Source organism: Trachemys scripta, chromosome 5 (assembly GCF_013100865.1).
Source record: "Trachemys scripta elegans isolate TJP31775 chromosome 5, CAS_Tse_1.0, whole genome shotgun sequence".
NCBI lineage: Eukaryota > Metazoa > Chordata > Testudines > Emydidae > Trachemys > Trachemys scripta.
Window position 1 is genome coordinate 11,804,687 of NC_048302.1, and position 15,243 is coordinate 11,819,929.

Here is a 15,243-nt window from a genome sequence, read left to right on the forward strand (position 1 = left end):
GAACGCATGAAATAGAAAACGTCTTGGCATGGCTCTGCATAGGCAATGGAACTTTGCACCTTTTTGCATCTGTGGCCAAGGTGGGTAGTGAACTAAACTTACTGGGCCAGCTCCTCACTGGTGTCAGTTGTAAACTACAACAATTACACCAGCTGAAGATCTGGCTCTTTATGACCTGATAGCTGTTATGCGGCCTGTCCAAAAGGAATTGCTGCTCTCTCTCCAGTTCTTGGGGTTTGTCTGCACAGCCCACGGCAGTGAGCCTCCCAGCCCGGGTCAACCGACTCGGGGTTGCAGGGCTTGCACTAGCACTCTCAAAATAGATTTGTAAACAGTGCTTTGATGTTGTGGCTTGGGCTGGAGCTTGGGGTTTGAAGACTGGGGTGGGGGGGGGGGCTTCAGAGTGTCATCAAAATGACATATCACAATTGCCACCTTTGCAGGGAGTCTCAAACTGGGAAGCAAAGCCCTGATTGGGCACGAAGATTGACGTATCATCTTTGTCAGAAGTGGGGCACATTACTCAACAATGTGAAGGGAGAGATTGATTGCGTGGCTTTTGTTGGCCAGGCTAGGGGAGAAAAAAAACTTTAGGTCAAGGCCTTGACTCTGCCAGGATTCATATGGAGAACACGACTCTCTCTAGGGCTTTCAGTCTGGTACCTTTTGCAAACACTTTTATTTGCTTTACAAAATGAAAGACCTTGAGTAGAAAGAGCAGGGCAAAACCACAAATTCTCACTTTGGTTACTTGATCTGTAGTTTCAGACTCACAAATGAAGCTCTGCCAAAAAGAATATAAATAAATAAACATATATTTATGTATTTTATCATTATTGCACACCAGTTTACAAACGTGAAAATGAATTCCAGTAACCTTGCCCTTGAAAGCTGCCAAGTGATAATATTAAAACTAATACTTGATCATGTTAGGAATATCTCCCTGGGGTTAGTCTCCATACAAAACAACAAAAGAAAATTGGACATTAATAGATTCTACTTACTGCCATTTGCTTGTATTGATTCACAGAGACTTCTTGCTTAAATTTTTAACACTGCAAGGTTAAAAAGAAATATATGGTTATTTCACATTACTGAACCAGAGTTGTTTTGCTTCTATGATTGAAAACCTTGCCTTTGATGCCAATATACAACTTGAGGGCTGATTTAATTAAACAATGCCCCAGAATCTGAAGTGTTACAAAACCTCTATTGGAATGAAAAATGCAGGAAACTAGAGATTTTTTTTTCCCTCTCTTTGACAGGACAATCAGTCCTATAATTACAACTTTGTACATCCTTGGCCGTTGTAATCCCGTGAGGCCTGATCCTCGGCGGATTGTAAATCTGCTGATTTAAATAGAACTGCAATTGACTTACATTATCTGAGGTTCTGGTCCATGATGGATTTTTTTCCCTTTCAAAAATCTAAAGTTTTATCATGAGATCTGAATGCTGCAGGTTACCCAGCAATTAATATTGTAATTACTTTGGTTAATTGGGAAATAGCAAAGGCAATATTCTCTCTTCTAAGACACTCGTTGGATTCTTGATGTGCAAAATAACAAAGCTGGATGCAATAAATTCTGAGGATAATCTGACCCTGGAAATATCAAGAGCCTCCAAGATTTTAAAGTACCAGCATGCTACATAAGAGGCTTGAAGAAAGAAACACCAGAGAAGGAGTAAAAAGGGAAAACAGGAATTGCCCAGAGAGTTTATAGTTCTGTGAAAGATGGAGAGAGGAGCATAGGATCTCAGATTGGGTCCAGGAGAGAAGGAAAAGGATGGGAAGGGAAAATACCTCAGTAGGTTAAAATGAGCAAATTTTATGAACTCTTAGTCAGATCTTCAGCTAGTGTACATCAACATCACTTCACTGAAGTCATTGATGTGATGATATACATCAGCTGAGCATCTGACTAAAAGTTATTGTCCCATCCTTGTTTGGGGACCTGCATAAAATGAGTTGTTGGTCTCAGCCCAGTCACAGTGGACAAGTGCCTGGTTGACAAAATTACCACTACCGCTAGCATTAATTGCAGCTTTGAGTGGCAGTCCCAGCAGAAAATCCAAGATCTGAACGGACCAAAAAGACTCAACTATCTCACTCTCCATTTTTCCATATCTCCCTCTTTCAAACAGCCACAGTTAGACAGCTTGCATCAGTCACGTAAGATACCAGGCTCACAACCAACGCATTCACTTGAAAGCATTTCACATCTTATTGACAAAGAAACAAAAAGGTCATCTCCAGGCCCACCCTGTGACTTGTGCCCTCTCGTGCCGTAAGAAACTTGAGCCCAATTCCCGTGGTTGGGGAGGGTGGTGGTGAAAGTAGGGCCTAGTCCCTGTTGAGCAAATGCCATACAATGCTCTGCGGTGATCCCTCCAGGTAATCCAAGCAGCAATAATGGGGTTTGAAGGAAGGGTGTTCCATGCTGTCTCAGTAATGCAAGAGTTGGAAGGCAGTATTAATAGCAGGCAGTTCTCCTATACATAAACGCTTTTTCCCACATCAGTATCATACCCTTATTAACCCATTCAGATTTTTAAAATTGCCGAGAAGAAGCCATAAATGAAGCTGAGCGCTTCACCCCTTTTGGACATTAAAGAGACTATGGCATTTTTCATAAGAACTAAGGCTGTAACTATGTGTCCCGGTGTCAGATCATTCCTATTCCATTATCTGGAGGTCCTCACAGCCGTTAAGCTGGAAAAGAGATTTGTCACTTCTGTCCTCATCATCTTCTTAGTGGTGTTTCTGTGCCTTCTCAAACAGCTGATGTGTTTCAGGTTGAAGGGAGCCAGCTACCTTTCAATGAGAGCTGAAGTGATATGTTAGCATGTCTGTTTAAATAAGTAACACACTCTGAGATCCTATGGAATGAAGACTATTTCTCCCTAAAACACAGCCTGCTCTGTAGTCCTACTACAATTGAACCCAGATCACTGGCATCATGCCACTCAAAGCACCATCTACACTAGCAAAAAGGTGCGTATTTAAAACATGATAGCTAACATGTGACCACTAACATGTTTAAAAACCCTAGTGTAGACAGGACAAGTTGTAGTGTGGACACGTTAGCTAGTCAACGTGAGCTCTAGGGGAGAGTCTAAATTGCGGACCATCCCTGAATGGAGTACGTACCATCAATGCTGCTCTGGGAAGCATTAATTTCCATAGTGTTTTCTGCCAGCAACTATATGGATTTCTGAGGAGATCATGCTGCCTATAGGAGCTGCTCCCCTGCTCTGCCCTAACCAGTTGGCCATACCCCTGAAATCATGCATACCCCCCAGACAAGCATAGCTCCCTCCAAGAGGCTGGCACTGGCTCAGGGCTGGAGGAAGTCATCTAGTTGCCGGTCTCTTCCACCCATGCTTCCCTACCACATTTGGCAGGTAAACGTGCTCATTTCCCTTCCAGTATGTCACAGAAGAGAGGAGAAGACCCAGTGTGGTGCTCAGAGGTAGCTCTCTATCTGCAAGAAGGAGCTGTATGGAGCTGAATTTTGAGGGCAGGAGAAGAGGCTGTGGTGTGGGCCCTGGAAGACTATGAAGATGTCTAATCTAAAGACCTGATCGCAAGTCAATAAAAAGATTTTCCCCTGATTTCAATGGGCTTTGGATGAGGTTCTTAGTGAGCAGGGGTTATTTGATTGAGCTGAGCAGCCATTTTATAAATCGAAATAACCTAACATGGCTGTATGTTTTGTTTGAGTCCAAGCCTCCACTTGTAATATAATTGTCTGTGTCCTTTTCACAGCTGGTGGACTATCATTAACACCTTATTTATAAGCACATACCAGATTATTTTATAAACACCGAGCAGCTGAATCCTGTATTTATTTTGTCTCTGTTTAGCTCATTTAAGCGACAATATCGAAGTGTATTAGTGAGCAGCTATTCCAGGTCCAAAACATGTATTTTGTTTACTTTGGTTGTGAGTAGGGTGACCATATTTCCCAAAGAGAAAACGGGACACCACCAGCTGCTTGCCCGAGGGCACCTCCATGCGTTGCCTGTCGCTGTAATCCTGCCGCCACTTGCCACGCGCCAGGCTGTTGCCCAGTTGCTGGAACCCTGCTGGAACCAGTTTGCTCCGTTGCGCAATGCGGGGTCCCCTATGCATGCTGGAACACCGCTGCCCCCACAGCCCTGGCTCCCCGCTGTGGGGGTCTGGCATCTCTGCTCACCCCCTCCCCACCGCACCACAATTTTTTGACAAGAGTGGGCATTTGTCCTGCCAACTGATCAAGTCAGAAAATGGGACAAATGCCTCCTTTTGGGGAAAAAGTCAGGACAGGGCTTAAAGAAGGGACTGTCCTGGCCAAAACAGGACACATGGTCACCCTCGTTGTGAGGGGGAAATGTTCTAACAAAGAGCTGTCACCCTCAGAGGCTACTTGTTCCAACAGGGGAGAGGGGTCAAACTTCTTTGACTCGAATAGATTAACAGGATACAGACTGATTAATACCTTATAGCTTGACACCTCGCCACACCAGCAGAATCATCACTTGTCTGTTGGGGACACATGAGCATAATCAGATAGCATCAGACTTTAATACAATCAAAAATGTCGAACACAAAGCAAACGATAGCACTTTGAAGCATTTCAGGAAACCTGGGGGTTTCCCCATCCATCTATCTAATTTGCGTCCTGCAAAGTCTATGCAGCTGATGCATTAAAATGCACTTTTGCTCTAAAAATGCCACCTTCTTACTAAGCAGCTATGCTACTTATGTGCATTCAGAATCTGATCATATTAATGATGAAAATAAGCTTTTGCTGCTTTTTATTCTGGTACTTTGTTCTGCAAAGTCAACACAGTTGAGAGAGTGAGCTAAATTCTAGTCATCACCATCAGAATTGTTTAAGTTCTAAATCAGTTACATCTGTGCAACAGAGGGCATCATTTGACGACAGTGGGTTAGCAGAGACTTGATCATGGTAATGTTCCCTTCTGGCCTTCAAATGTATGAATTTTAGCCTACCACTCAACTGTACTTCATTTAAAGGGATATCACTCATTTTAATCCCAGAGATCCTTGCACTCTATGCACATTTGGTATCCTAATTTTTATTGTTGAAACTGTTTGCATCAGAAATAAGGAATCGTGACGGGGAGGTTTGAGAGAGCATTAATTTCACTACATGAATGGTTCTTACAACATAGTAAATGTCCAGCATTACTAATTTTAGTGTGTTTCCATTTGGGGTCTGTGTAGATCTTGGACTTTTATATCTTCAACCAGACCCTGACTTCCATAGGACTAGCTGGTTTCTAGATGTTGTGGGCCAGGTCCCCAGATAGTGTAAATCAGATTAGTTCTACTGAAGTTCCAATGGAACTGTGGTGATTTCCACCAGGTGGTGATCTGGGTTGTACACTTTTCACTGCCCACTGGTACCTCGTATTCTTGTGTGATTCAGATTTTCTAAAGAATCTCCTGGAGCAAGTATTTCCAGAAATGGCAGCTTAAGGGTAAAAGAGAACATGGGAATTTTTTTCAAAAGTGCCTAAATCCTATTTTCAAAAGTGACTTAAAAGTCCAAGTCTCATTGAAAGTCAATCAGACTTAGGCTCCTAAATGCCCAAGTCATTTTTAAAAATGGGATGTAGGGCCAGACATTAAAGATATTCTGGTTCCTAGAGATGCAAATAGAGGCCTAGTGGGGTTTTCTAAAGTGACTAGGTTGGACCCAGAACCTCAAAGGTATTTAGGTGCCTAATTAAATTCAAAGGGAGTTAGTCAAAGATATTTAGGCCTCTACCTGGGCCTTAGGCATATGCACTGACATTCCACTTTCCCGAGGTGTGCTTGACCCTTGCTCCGCCCCAGGCCCTGCCCCACTCCACCCCCTCCCCCAAGGTTCCTCCACTCCCCACCCCACCTCTTCCAGCCCCCATTCCGTCCCTTCCCCCGAGCATGCCCCACCCTCGCTCCTCCCCCTCCTGAATGCTGCTAAACAGCTGATCCGCAGCAGGCGGGAGGGCTGCAGGGAAGGAGGAGGAGCTGATCAATGGGGCTGCCGGTGGGTGCTGAGCACCCACTATTTTTTTTTCCCATGGGTTCTCCAGCCCCAAAGCAGCCATGGACTCGGCGCCTATGGCCCTAGGTGCTTTTGAAATCCTACTAGGCACCTATTCACATCTGTAGGTACCTAAAAACCTTTGCAAATCTGGCCCTAACTACCTAAGTGACTTTTGAAAATGGAACTTGGGCTCCTAAGTCACTTTGGTGCTTTTGAAAATTTTATCCTTTCAGCTTTTTGCAGTAACTGGATTCATCCTGTCTTCACTACAAACACCTTTCCGGGTGTGAAAGTCACTGTGAAAATAATGTAAATGTTACAGCAGAGTTTCTAAAATTATACTGATATTTAACCTGCTGGTACCAAATCCCACCCCAGACAGTTTGTAGCAAAATCAGGAGCACTTTACAGGGATTAGTGGCTTATTAATCATTCCTTTGGCACTTGCTGTAATTACATGAATCATAGTGCTCTCTGCTTAGGTTTGGTAATATGGGCACACTACATCATTTTATAGCAATTCCATTGCAATTTAGCATTAACGTTCACCTATTGCAAAGACTTATGGCAATTCCTTTTCATTCTGTCTGTCCTGATGCTTGATATGTCTTTTGATAAATCCATTCAGTCCTGTGCGTTTTCCAGATTGAACTAAAATCGAGAGCTTCCTTTCAAACATATATGGTTCATAGCACCCTCTATTGGTTCTTATTACAACAGCAATTGATTTCCATGTATCCGGTGCAATCTACAACTTTTGTGCAGCCAATGTTACAGCTGAAAAAACGAAAGACGCCAATACAGAAAAAGACTAACATCAATAAAACAAGGGTAAATTTTCTTCTAAACGTGCCTAACTGACTTAGAAGACGGAGTCCTATTTTCAGAGGTGACTTAGGAACTTAGCAACCTCAGTCTCATTAAAAGACAATGTGACCTAGGCTGTAAGTTAGTTAGGCACTTTTGACAATTGTGTTTCTAGACAATTAGAGGGAGATATTCAGAAGCACCTTTTAATTTTCTTTTTTCAATGGGAGCTGGAGCCCTAATTCCTTTTTGAAAATCCTAGTCTTCAGTGATGGCCACTAAACAAAACACGAAGACAGATGGATAGATAGAGTTGATGAAGCAAGAGAGAATGTCTACCTAATTTCTTTAACTAAAACTCTAATTGGGCCTGCTTCTTCTTTCACACTGGCTTTACACTGGTGTAACGTCATTGATTTCAACAAAACTACGAATGGGGTGTCAGCTGTCAGAGAACCCCTGAAGAAGAGCTCTGTGGAGCTCAAAAGCTTGTCTCTCTCACCACCAGAAGTTAGTCCAATAAAAAATATTAGCTTGCCCACCTTTTCTCTCAGATAACCCTTTACTATTTTTATTAGATTGTCCTGAAAACCCTGTTTCTTATAAAAGCCAGAAAGAAAACGGTCATCACCTATCACCCAACCTGATAATTTAAGAACTTTTTTAGTACTAATGAAAGGAGAACCCCCTTCAACAATAGTCATTATTAAACTCAAAATAAAAATAGAGAAGAGGGAAAAGGAGAAGAGCTTAATATCACAGAGTTTTGATAGGACCACCAATAAACAGATTACCTACCTTAATGTAAGAAAAACAGAAGTTTGGACCTAAATGTGAAACAATGAAAGACTTTAATTGACACTATCAAATGACAGGATAGAAGAGGAAGACTAAGTAGAAAAGCATCAACCGCAATATGTGATTAATACCATAAAGCTGCAGAAACTGACTGGTAGCAGGTCTCATTGATACAGTTTTAGGCACTTCCATAGGGCAATTTATAATTGTGTTTTTTGTGTATATATATTTTGTGTTTTCACATGTGCTGGCTACATCTCATCTGTAACATCAAGTGATTAGACAGGGTACCAAACATAAAAGTCCTGGACAAGAGCTGTAGGACTAGCATTGAATCCCTAATTATACAGGTGCAACTTTACTGGGCTTGTACATATGGGTAATACATGCCTCCCAAAGTCATATTTTATGGACAATTGAAAATGGGAGCATGTATGCTGGAAGGCCAATGAAAATGATATAAGGACACTCTCAAAGCTCATTTAAAAGCTGGCCAAGTTGACCCCAGCACATGGAAAGCTGCTGCTGATAGACCAAGATGGTGGCAGACCTACTGGTCTGCAGTTAAAGCCATTGAGAACAGCAGAACAGAAAAAGCCAAAGAAAAGTGCGAGCCAAGAAAGCAGGCTGTGGCAAAAACAAGTGAGCATGTCTGCCCGATGTGCAGATACATCTGCAGATCCTTCATTGACTTATATTTGCACTGAAAGACACACTGAAAAAAACTGTCTCTTGTACATTGACTACAGTGGGAGTCTCCAATATATACTAATTTCTCTCTGACTAAGTTGTAAAGCAAGTTTTATAAGGTTTTTGTGATAAAAGAACGTATCTGTTAGTAATTATCAGACATGACCCCACATTTTTCAGGATTAGCCGGACTAGGATAAAAGAATGTCACCCGTTAAGTTGTAATGTGCACACATTTTGTATGCAATTTTCTTTAGGGGTGAATGGGAGCTGCTTGTTCTCAGCTCTTTGAAACTAGGGCTATAATTTTATTTAGATGTGTAAACACAGACTTCAGAGCTACAACTACATACCATATGGAAAAACATGAATGGGTCTTCCAGAAACCTGATTAAATATAGCCAGTGAGTTCTGTAACAAACTGAAAATGCAGCAGTGCTGTCTTCTCTATTCCCTTTTGCTCTCCTTCCCTAAAGAAATATTCTAACGCTCTAATATATGTTCTGTTTTGATTTGTAATGGTCAAAAAAAAGAAAAACACCTTCCACTCTTTCTCAGTCTGGCCACCTCCTGCTACTTCCCCGGCCCCAAAGAGAACAGGGATTCCCTTGCAGTGAAGAATCCCTGAGCTCTTGACCTCTCCCCTCTCTCCCATTCCATCCTCCTCCCTGGACATGTGTTCCTCTTTTCCTTTCCCCCACTCCTATAAGCCTTGGGGCTCGGTGATTTGGTCACTTGGTGACTCACCATACCTTGAAATGGTTTTCTGACGCTAACATTCATGGAACGTTCTATACACTCAGATCACTGGTAGGTGCCTACAGTTTTAACCTCACACTGACAAAGCTTTTTTGTGTGGTGATCAGGTTAATGGGACTGTCTCTCACTCAGATTGCTAATAACCTGTGTCCTGCACTGGGAATTGTATATTGATGGCTAAATGAAAAGAAAGAGAGGGGGGAAATCATTTATTTATAGGAAATTTTGAGCATGTGTTTTAAAATTTAGCCAGAGATGAAGAAAAGTTTATTTAAAAAAAAAATTAAATCTATCATATTGGAAACTGAGGTCTAAATTATACTCTTGAATGGGTCTTCCACTGATTTTAAAAGAAGTCTTTCACCAAAATGACAATACATTCATTTCCAGAATGGTTTCCCCACCCACACTAGGATCCTTGCCCTTCCCTAGGACGCCAAGGGCCCAACTCTGCCACCATTACTTGCATTGTGTAGTACATAACTCCATGAGTAGCCCCATGGGAAACACCAAGCGGGTAGGTGGGGGTGGGAGGGAAATGGGCGGAGCCAATGCATAAACCAGCACTGTTGGATCGGTGCAGGGGAGGTTATAATTTGCTACTGATGTATGCCAGCAACAAATGAGTCTCTGCCAGAAGTAAGTGGGGAAGGTGGAAAGGAACTGTGCCTTTCTTTCTTCCCTGGGCTGCTTTTACACCCCATCCCTCAGGCTTGTGGCAAAGTCAAAAATTTAGCTCTCAGTAAAACAGGCTCCAATTAGCATTATGCTAAGCTCCCCACTTTTCATTTTGTGGCCAAGTTAAAATTTTCACAAACACTCACAAAGACAAACTTTGTGTTTGCCACAAGTAAGCATGGCTTTTCATGACAAAGATACCCTTATTCTATATTTACCTCAGTTGGAAATTGGCCTTTTCTGTCTGCCTGCTTTTTTATTTTTTTAACGAAATGTTCCCTAAGCAGAGAATTGCCTCATGACATCTGTGCATGAAGAATGGCCTCTAGCATGAAGAGCTTCAAGCATCCTTCTCCGCTGCCGTCTAAAGCAGATAAATGTGAGTGTAAGGCAGCAAAGAGGCAGATGAGATGACTGGATCATTCTAGCCCTGCTAGTAGCTTGAATTATTCAAATGAAGACAGATCAGGCACTGAGCACACTGGAATTTCATCAGACCAACAAGATGAGGTTCTATATTTAAAAATGCTGTCATTTTCCCTCTGATTTTTTTCAAGCATCATTTAAATTCTGAAAATGCCCTGTAGTACCTGTTAAGTGCCTTACAGAGAAGAATTTAGTCATTCCATGTGCATTCAGCCTGAGGTGAAGTGTTTACTAAGAGAGACAGATTTCAGAGTGGTAGCCGTGTTAGTCTGTATCAGCAAAAACAACGAGGAGTCCTTGTGGCACGTTAGAGACTAACAAATGTATTTGGGCATAAGCTTTCTTGGGCTAAAACCCACTTATTTCCATGTACATTGGCCAAACCGGACAGTCTCTATGCAAAAGAATAAATGGACGCAAATCTGACATCAAGAATTATAACATTCAAAAACCAGTAGGACAACACTTCAATCTCCCTGGACACTCAATGACAAACTTAAAAGTGGCAATTCTTCAACAACAAAAAACTTCAAAAACAGACTCCAACGAGAAACTGCAGAACTGGAATTAATTTGCAAACTGGACACCATCAAATTAGGCCTGAATAAAGATTGGGAGTGGATGGCTCACTACAAAAACTAATTTCCCCCTGCTGATACTCACACCTTCTTGTCAACTGTTTGAAATGAGCCATCTTGATTACATTGGCCTCATTAGCGCTACAAAAGTGATTTTTCTTCCCTTGATATTCCCCCCCTTCTTGTCAACTGTTGAGAATAGTCCACTTCCACCTTAATTGATTTGGCTCGTTAGCACCGACCCCCCACTTGGTAAGGCAACTCCCATCTTTTCATGTGCTGTGTATTTATACTTGCCCCTGTATTTTCCACTCCATGAATCTGATAAAGTGAGGGGTTCTAGCCCACGAAAGCTTATGCCCAAATAAATTTGTTAGTCTCTAAGGTGCCACAAGGACTCCTCATTGTTTTTGTTTACTAAGAGTGTGTCCCAGTACATCAATGATGCATTAGGTAAGCTTTTCTCAGTTGTGCAGTCTTATGGGAACCTCCAGACAGTCCTTAATGGAGCTCTATCCATTAACAGAGCTCATTATGGTTCATGTCTCCTACCTATGGGGGCAGGGAAGGAATTCTCCACATCTTTACACTGTCATAGCTAGTGCCAAGGAACAACAAGGGAGTCTAAGCCACACACTTCCCCCCCCCCCCCCACCCTCAATCAATGGGGAGATATTGTGTAAGTGAGAGCCAGGAAGAAAGCAATACTGATTTGCTATGGCAGCTACTGCAGAATAAAAAGCAGCAGCAATCCTATTCCTAACCCAGGAGCTCTACAAAAAAGCATTTGCAGGGGTTCATAATCCATGTTCTTTTGTTTTAGTGCAGTTCTACACTGGGTCACCTCGCCTTCATCTTCACGCTTTTGCACAGTAGAGCCGACTTTCCTAAGTTTGCTTGTGTCACTTCTCAGGGCTCCTGCTTTCTGAGGCAGCAGGTCCTGCTTTTCATACATTTTTTTTTTGTCTGCCTTTCTCTTCCTGGGGAAGTACAGTATGGTCACAGAACCCACTCCTGCTGTTCAAATGGGCCTGCTTTTCCATTACAAACATTCATACGGGAAAATCTGCTTATTAAAAAGGGCGTCGGCCAGCATACCGGGAAGACAATTTTACAGGATCCATTGCTGTTGTGTTTAGGGCAGGCAGATGGTAGTGATGCCACCTGATTTCTGTGTTAAGCAGAAGACGATTCAAAAGCTCATTTGAAACTGGCAACAAAACTATAGTTTGTAAGAAATAGCAGGAAGTCAGATGCTTGCTGGAGATGGAAACCATCTTCTGAGTAGTACTTTATAATTGTATATTATTTGTACCTGAGCTATTATGGGGCTGCCCAAATTATCCTGATTTTCAAAGTTCAGTGTGTACCTTTTTTGTATGGACAAATACACTTTCTAGAACCATGCACTGAATTAACTAGGGGTGGAACCAATAGGGTTTCATGACAATTAATTGGAATTCTGTGAAAATTACTCTGAGCCTACAGTGTCAAATTTAACAGAGAAATCTGTTCTTTGTAGAGTTGTGGGGCTTTTCAGGAGGTGGTTTGAGGAGTTGGTTTGTTTTACACCATTCTGTGGAAATCTGCAGCAGGGATATAATTCTATATTGAACTCTACAGGCTGTTTTGAACCATCATATGTTATTTTGTATTAAATGCTATTGGGATGAAACTCATCCCCATACAGCGGGCCTGCACAAGCTTTCTGTGCCACTAGAATCCTATTTTGAGGGCTTAAGAGGGAACTCATTGATACTTAGAAATTGATGCTGGCCCTTGGCACAGGGGTGAATTTCACCCCACTGCTTTTCTACAAAGATACCCTAACAACACATGCACCTAGACAGTTATTTTCTAATTATAATAGTGGGAAAATGTGTTTTTTCTTTTTCCAGATGAGATGGCTGGAATATGGGAATAGACATGTCATCCCCTTTCCATTTAAAAAATAAACCAACATTAATTCATTCTCTCTCTCATATCTTCTCATTTTGGAAAGAAGGGCCTGATCTAAAGCCCATTGAAGTAACAAAAAGAACAGGAGTACTTATGGCACCATAGAGACTAACAAATTTAGTCTAAGGTGGTACAAGTATTCCTGTTCTTTTTGCGGATACAGACTAACCTGAAGTAACAAAGACTCCTATGGACTTCAGTGGCCTTTGGACCAGACCCTCAAGAACATACAGATTCTATTATAATAGGTTTTTACACTATGCTCATCGCCATGGATCTGAGCACCTTCCAGAACCTCAGTAAGGAACGTGACTAACATTTGGTTATGTTGTTTGTTCTCTCGTCCTTTCCCAAAAGGAGAGATGTGTGCAGTAGAATATGTTGTTTGGGTAGGGTTTTTCTGGTGTGTTTTTTGTTTTGGTCTCACTCAAGCCCATCTTTGTCTTCAAGAGGACAGAGTGAGATATGCTTTGTTTTCTTGTGTGTCTGTTTTATCAAAACAAGTAATTGATCATAAATCCTCCTGTGACTGATTTTGCAGGTCGAGACTATGTACGGGACAAAGTCTGTCAAGAATTCAACAGCCTGGGAAAAGACAACTTCCGATCTCTGTATGTACCCCCCAGAACACTGAAGCATTGACTTTGAATCCAGCCTGCTAACACACAGCACACAAACCAAGTTAAAGAAAATGATTATAAAAAGAAAAAATAATGTTAGACGGTTTAACTATAATTAAACTTTCTAAAGGGGGAGTCCTATTGATTTCAGTGGGACCACTCACACGAACAAAGTTAAACACCTGCATATTTGCAGGATCAGGGCCTTAGACTGTCAGTTGTTTGTCTGCCTTGAATTTTCAAAAGAAGTGAATTACCTAAATCCTATCTCATTTTAATGGAATGTGGGTGCCTAGCACCCTTAGGATTTGAAAATCCCAGCCTTCTACTTCAATGGCAGCATCTGTCTCTCTGACCCCAGCTACACTGCTATTTTTAGCAAGCTAGGTGGCGCAAAACTAGCATGTGACTATCTGAGCTGGGAAACGCTCCCAGCTGCAGTTTAGATGTACCCTTAGACATTTAACTGCCTGATCTACAGCGACTATCAGTACTTAGGCATGTATGTGACATCAGATGTATCCATAGAGAATTATAGAAGGAAATCTGTGTCCACAATTACTTCTGGCTGCAAAGCTGTGGAGCAAACTGGAAGCCTGGATACAGGCATGCTGAAAATAAAGCTCTACGGCTGTAGCACAGATTCCGATGACATTTTAAAGAAAAAACGTTGCTTTAAAAGAAAACCCTTATTCTTATTTCAGACCCAGAGCTGCTATTCTTCACGTAAAACTTGTAACTGCAATCGGACAGATTTATGTCAACAGGGTTTCAGTGAAAAATAAACACTTCCCCAAACTTGCCCTGAGATCTTTGCCTTCTTTTTGCTCTCAGAGCAATCATCATGAACAGCAAGAAATTCTCCAATGCCACCTTTGAACAGATCAGTCACGTTGTGAAAGACGTGGTCTCCTTGGCAGAAACGTGTTGCGTCAAAGGGGCTGACCCCATCTGCTATGAAACTGGGGTAAGTCATGCTCTATAGAATCATAGTATCTTAAACACGATGCATTTATTAAAGAAAACAGCTTCTAACGATAGACAAAGAAACCGGCTTTCATACAGCTTTGCTCTCAGCTTTTTCTCCCTGGTCTACCAGGCCCCATCCTGTATGATGACCAAGGAGATCCATTCCAATTTAGGCTTAAATAGTTTCTTGTAGCATTTATTTTGTACATTTTAAGACCATGCTATTACCAGCTATAAATGACCTCTTCTGGGGAGAGGGAGATTTTTTCCAAGTCTCTGGTCTCTGCTATGTTCTTCCCCCTTTTTTTTTTTCTCCACTCTCTTGTTGTCAGTCAATATCTTTTATACCCTATTCCATAGCTTTGCGCAGACTCAGTTACCAAGTTACCTCATCTGCGAACTTATCCATTCTAAACCCCTGACTAAACACTTTTATGCACAAATCACAATAATTAACCCAAACAAATACATTTTTTGCTTACCTTGCTAAAACTTATTTTTACTTGTCTTATTTATATCATCTGCTCTCTGCTGTTAATCCCACTGGCTTGTTCCAGTTGTTTTAATCTTACTGGTCTGTTTTTGTGGCCTTGGGTTTTTGCTTGTCTTGGGAGCACCTTAAACTTAACAATTCCCTCATGACGCTCTGTTTCACTTTGCTATTTACACAGACCACGGTTTTACAAAGCAAGACACACAAACCAGGTTTCAGGGTTGTATAAACTCTGAAGTTTTTCCAGCTACATTCAGGAATGCTGCATCATCAGAGACGCACACAAATTCCTTTCTATTGTCTTATAGTACTACACCTAATATTCATGTCTCTAACATTATTTAGTATATATATATATTTGACATAATTTATTATGCAGTTTCCCAAGAGCACTATCTGGAATTCTGAATGGCATACAGAGGCAT

General features: G+C 41.6%; 1 protein-coding gene across 1 annotated transcript in view; it reads left to right on the plus strand.

Moving 5' to 3' along the window:
• Positions 1-15,243, plus strand: part of GC (GC vitamin D binding protein) — a 47,763-nt gene that overhangs the window by 713 nt on the left and 31,807 nt on the right. Inside the window, exons 2-3 of the mRNA XM_034772564.1 lie at positions 13,278-13,347; positions 14,191-14,323. Coding sequence (XP_034628455.1) covers positions 13,278-13,347; positions 14,191-14,323 — 203 coding nt within the window. The remainder of the gene's footprint in view (positions 1-13,277; positions 13,348-14,190; positions 14,324-15,243) is intronic.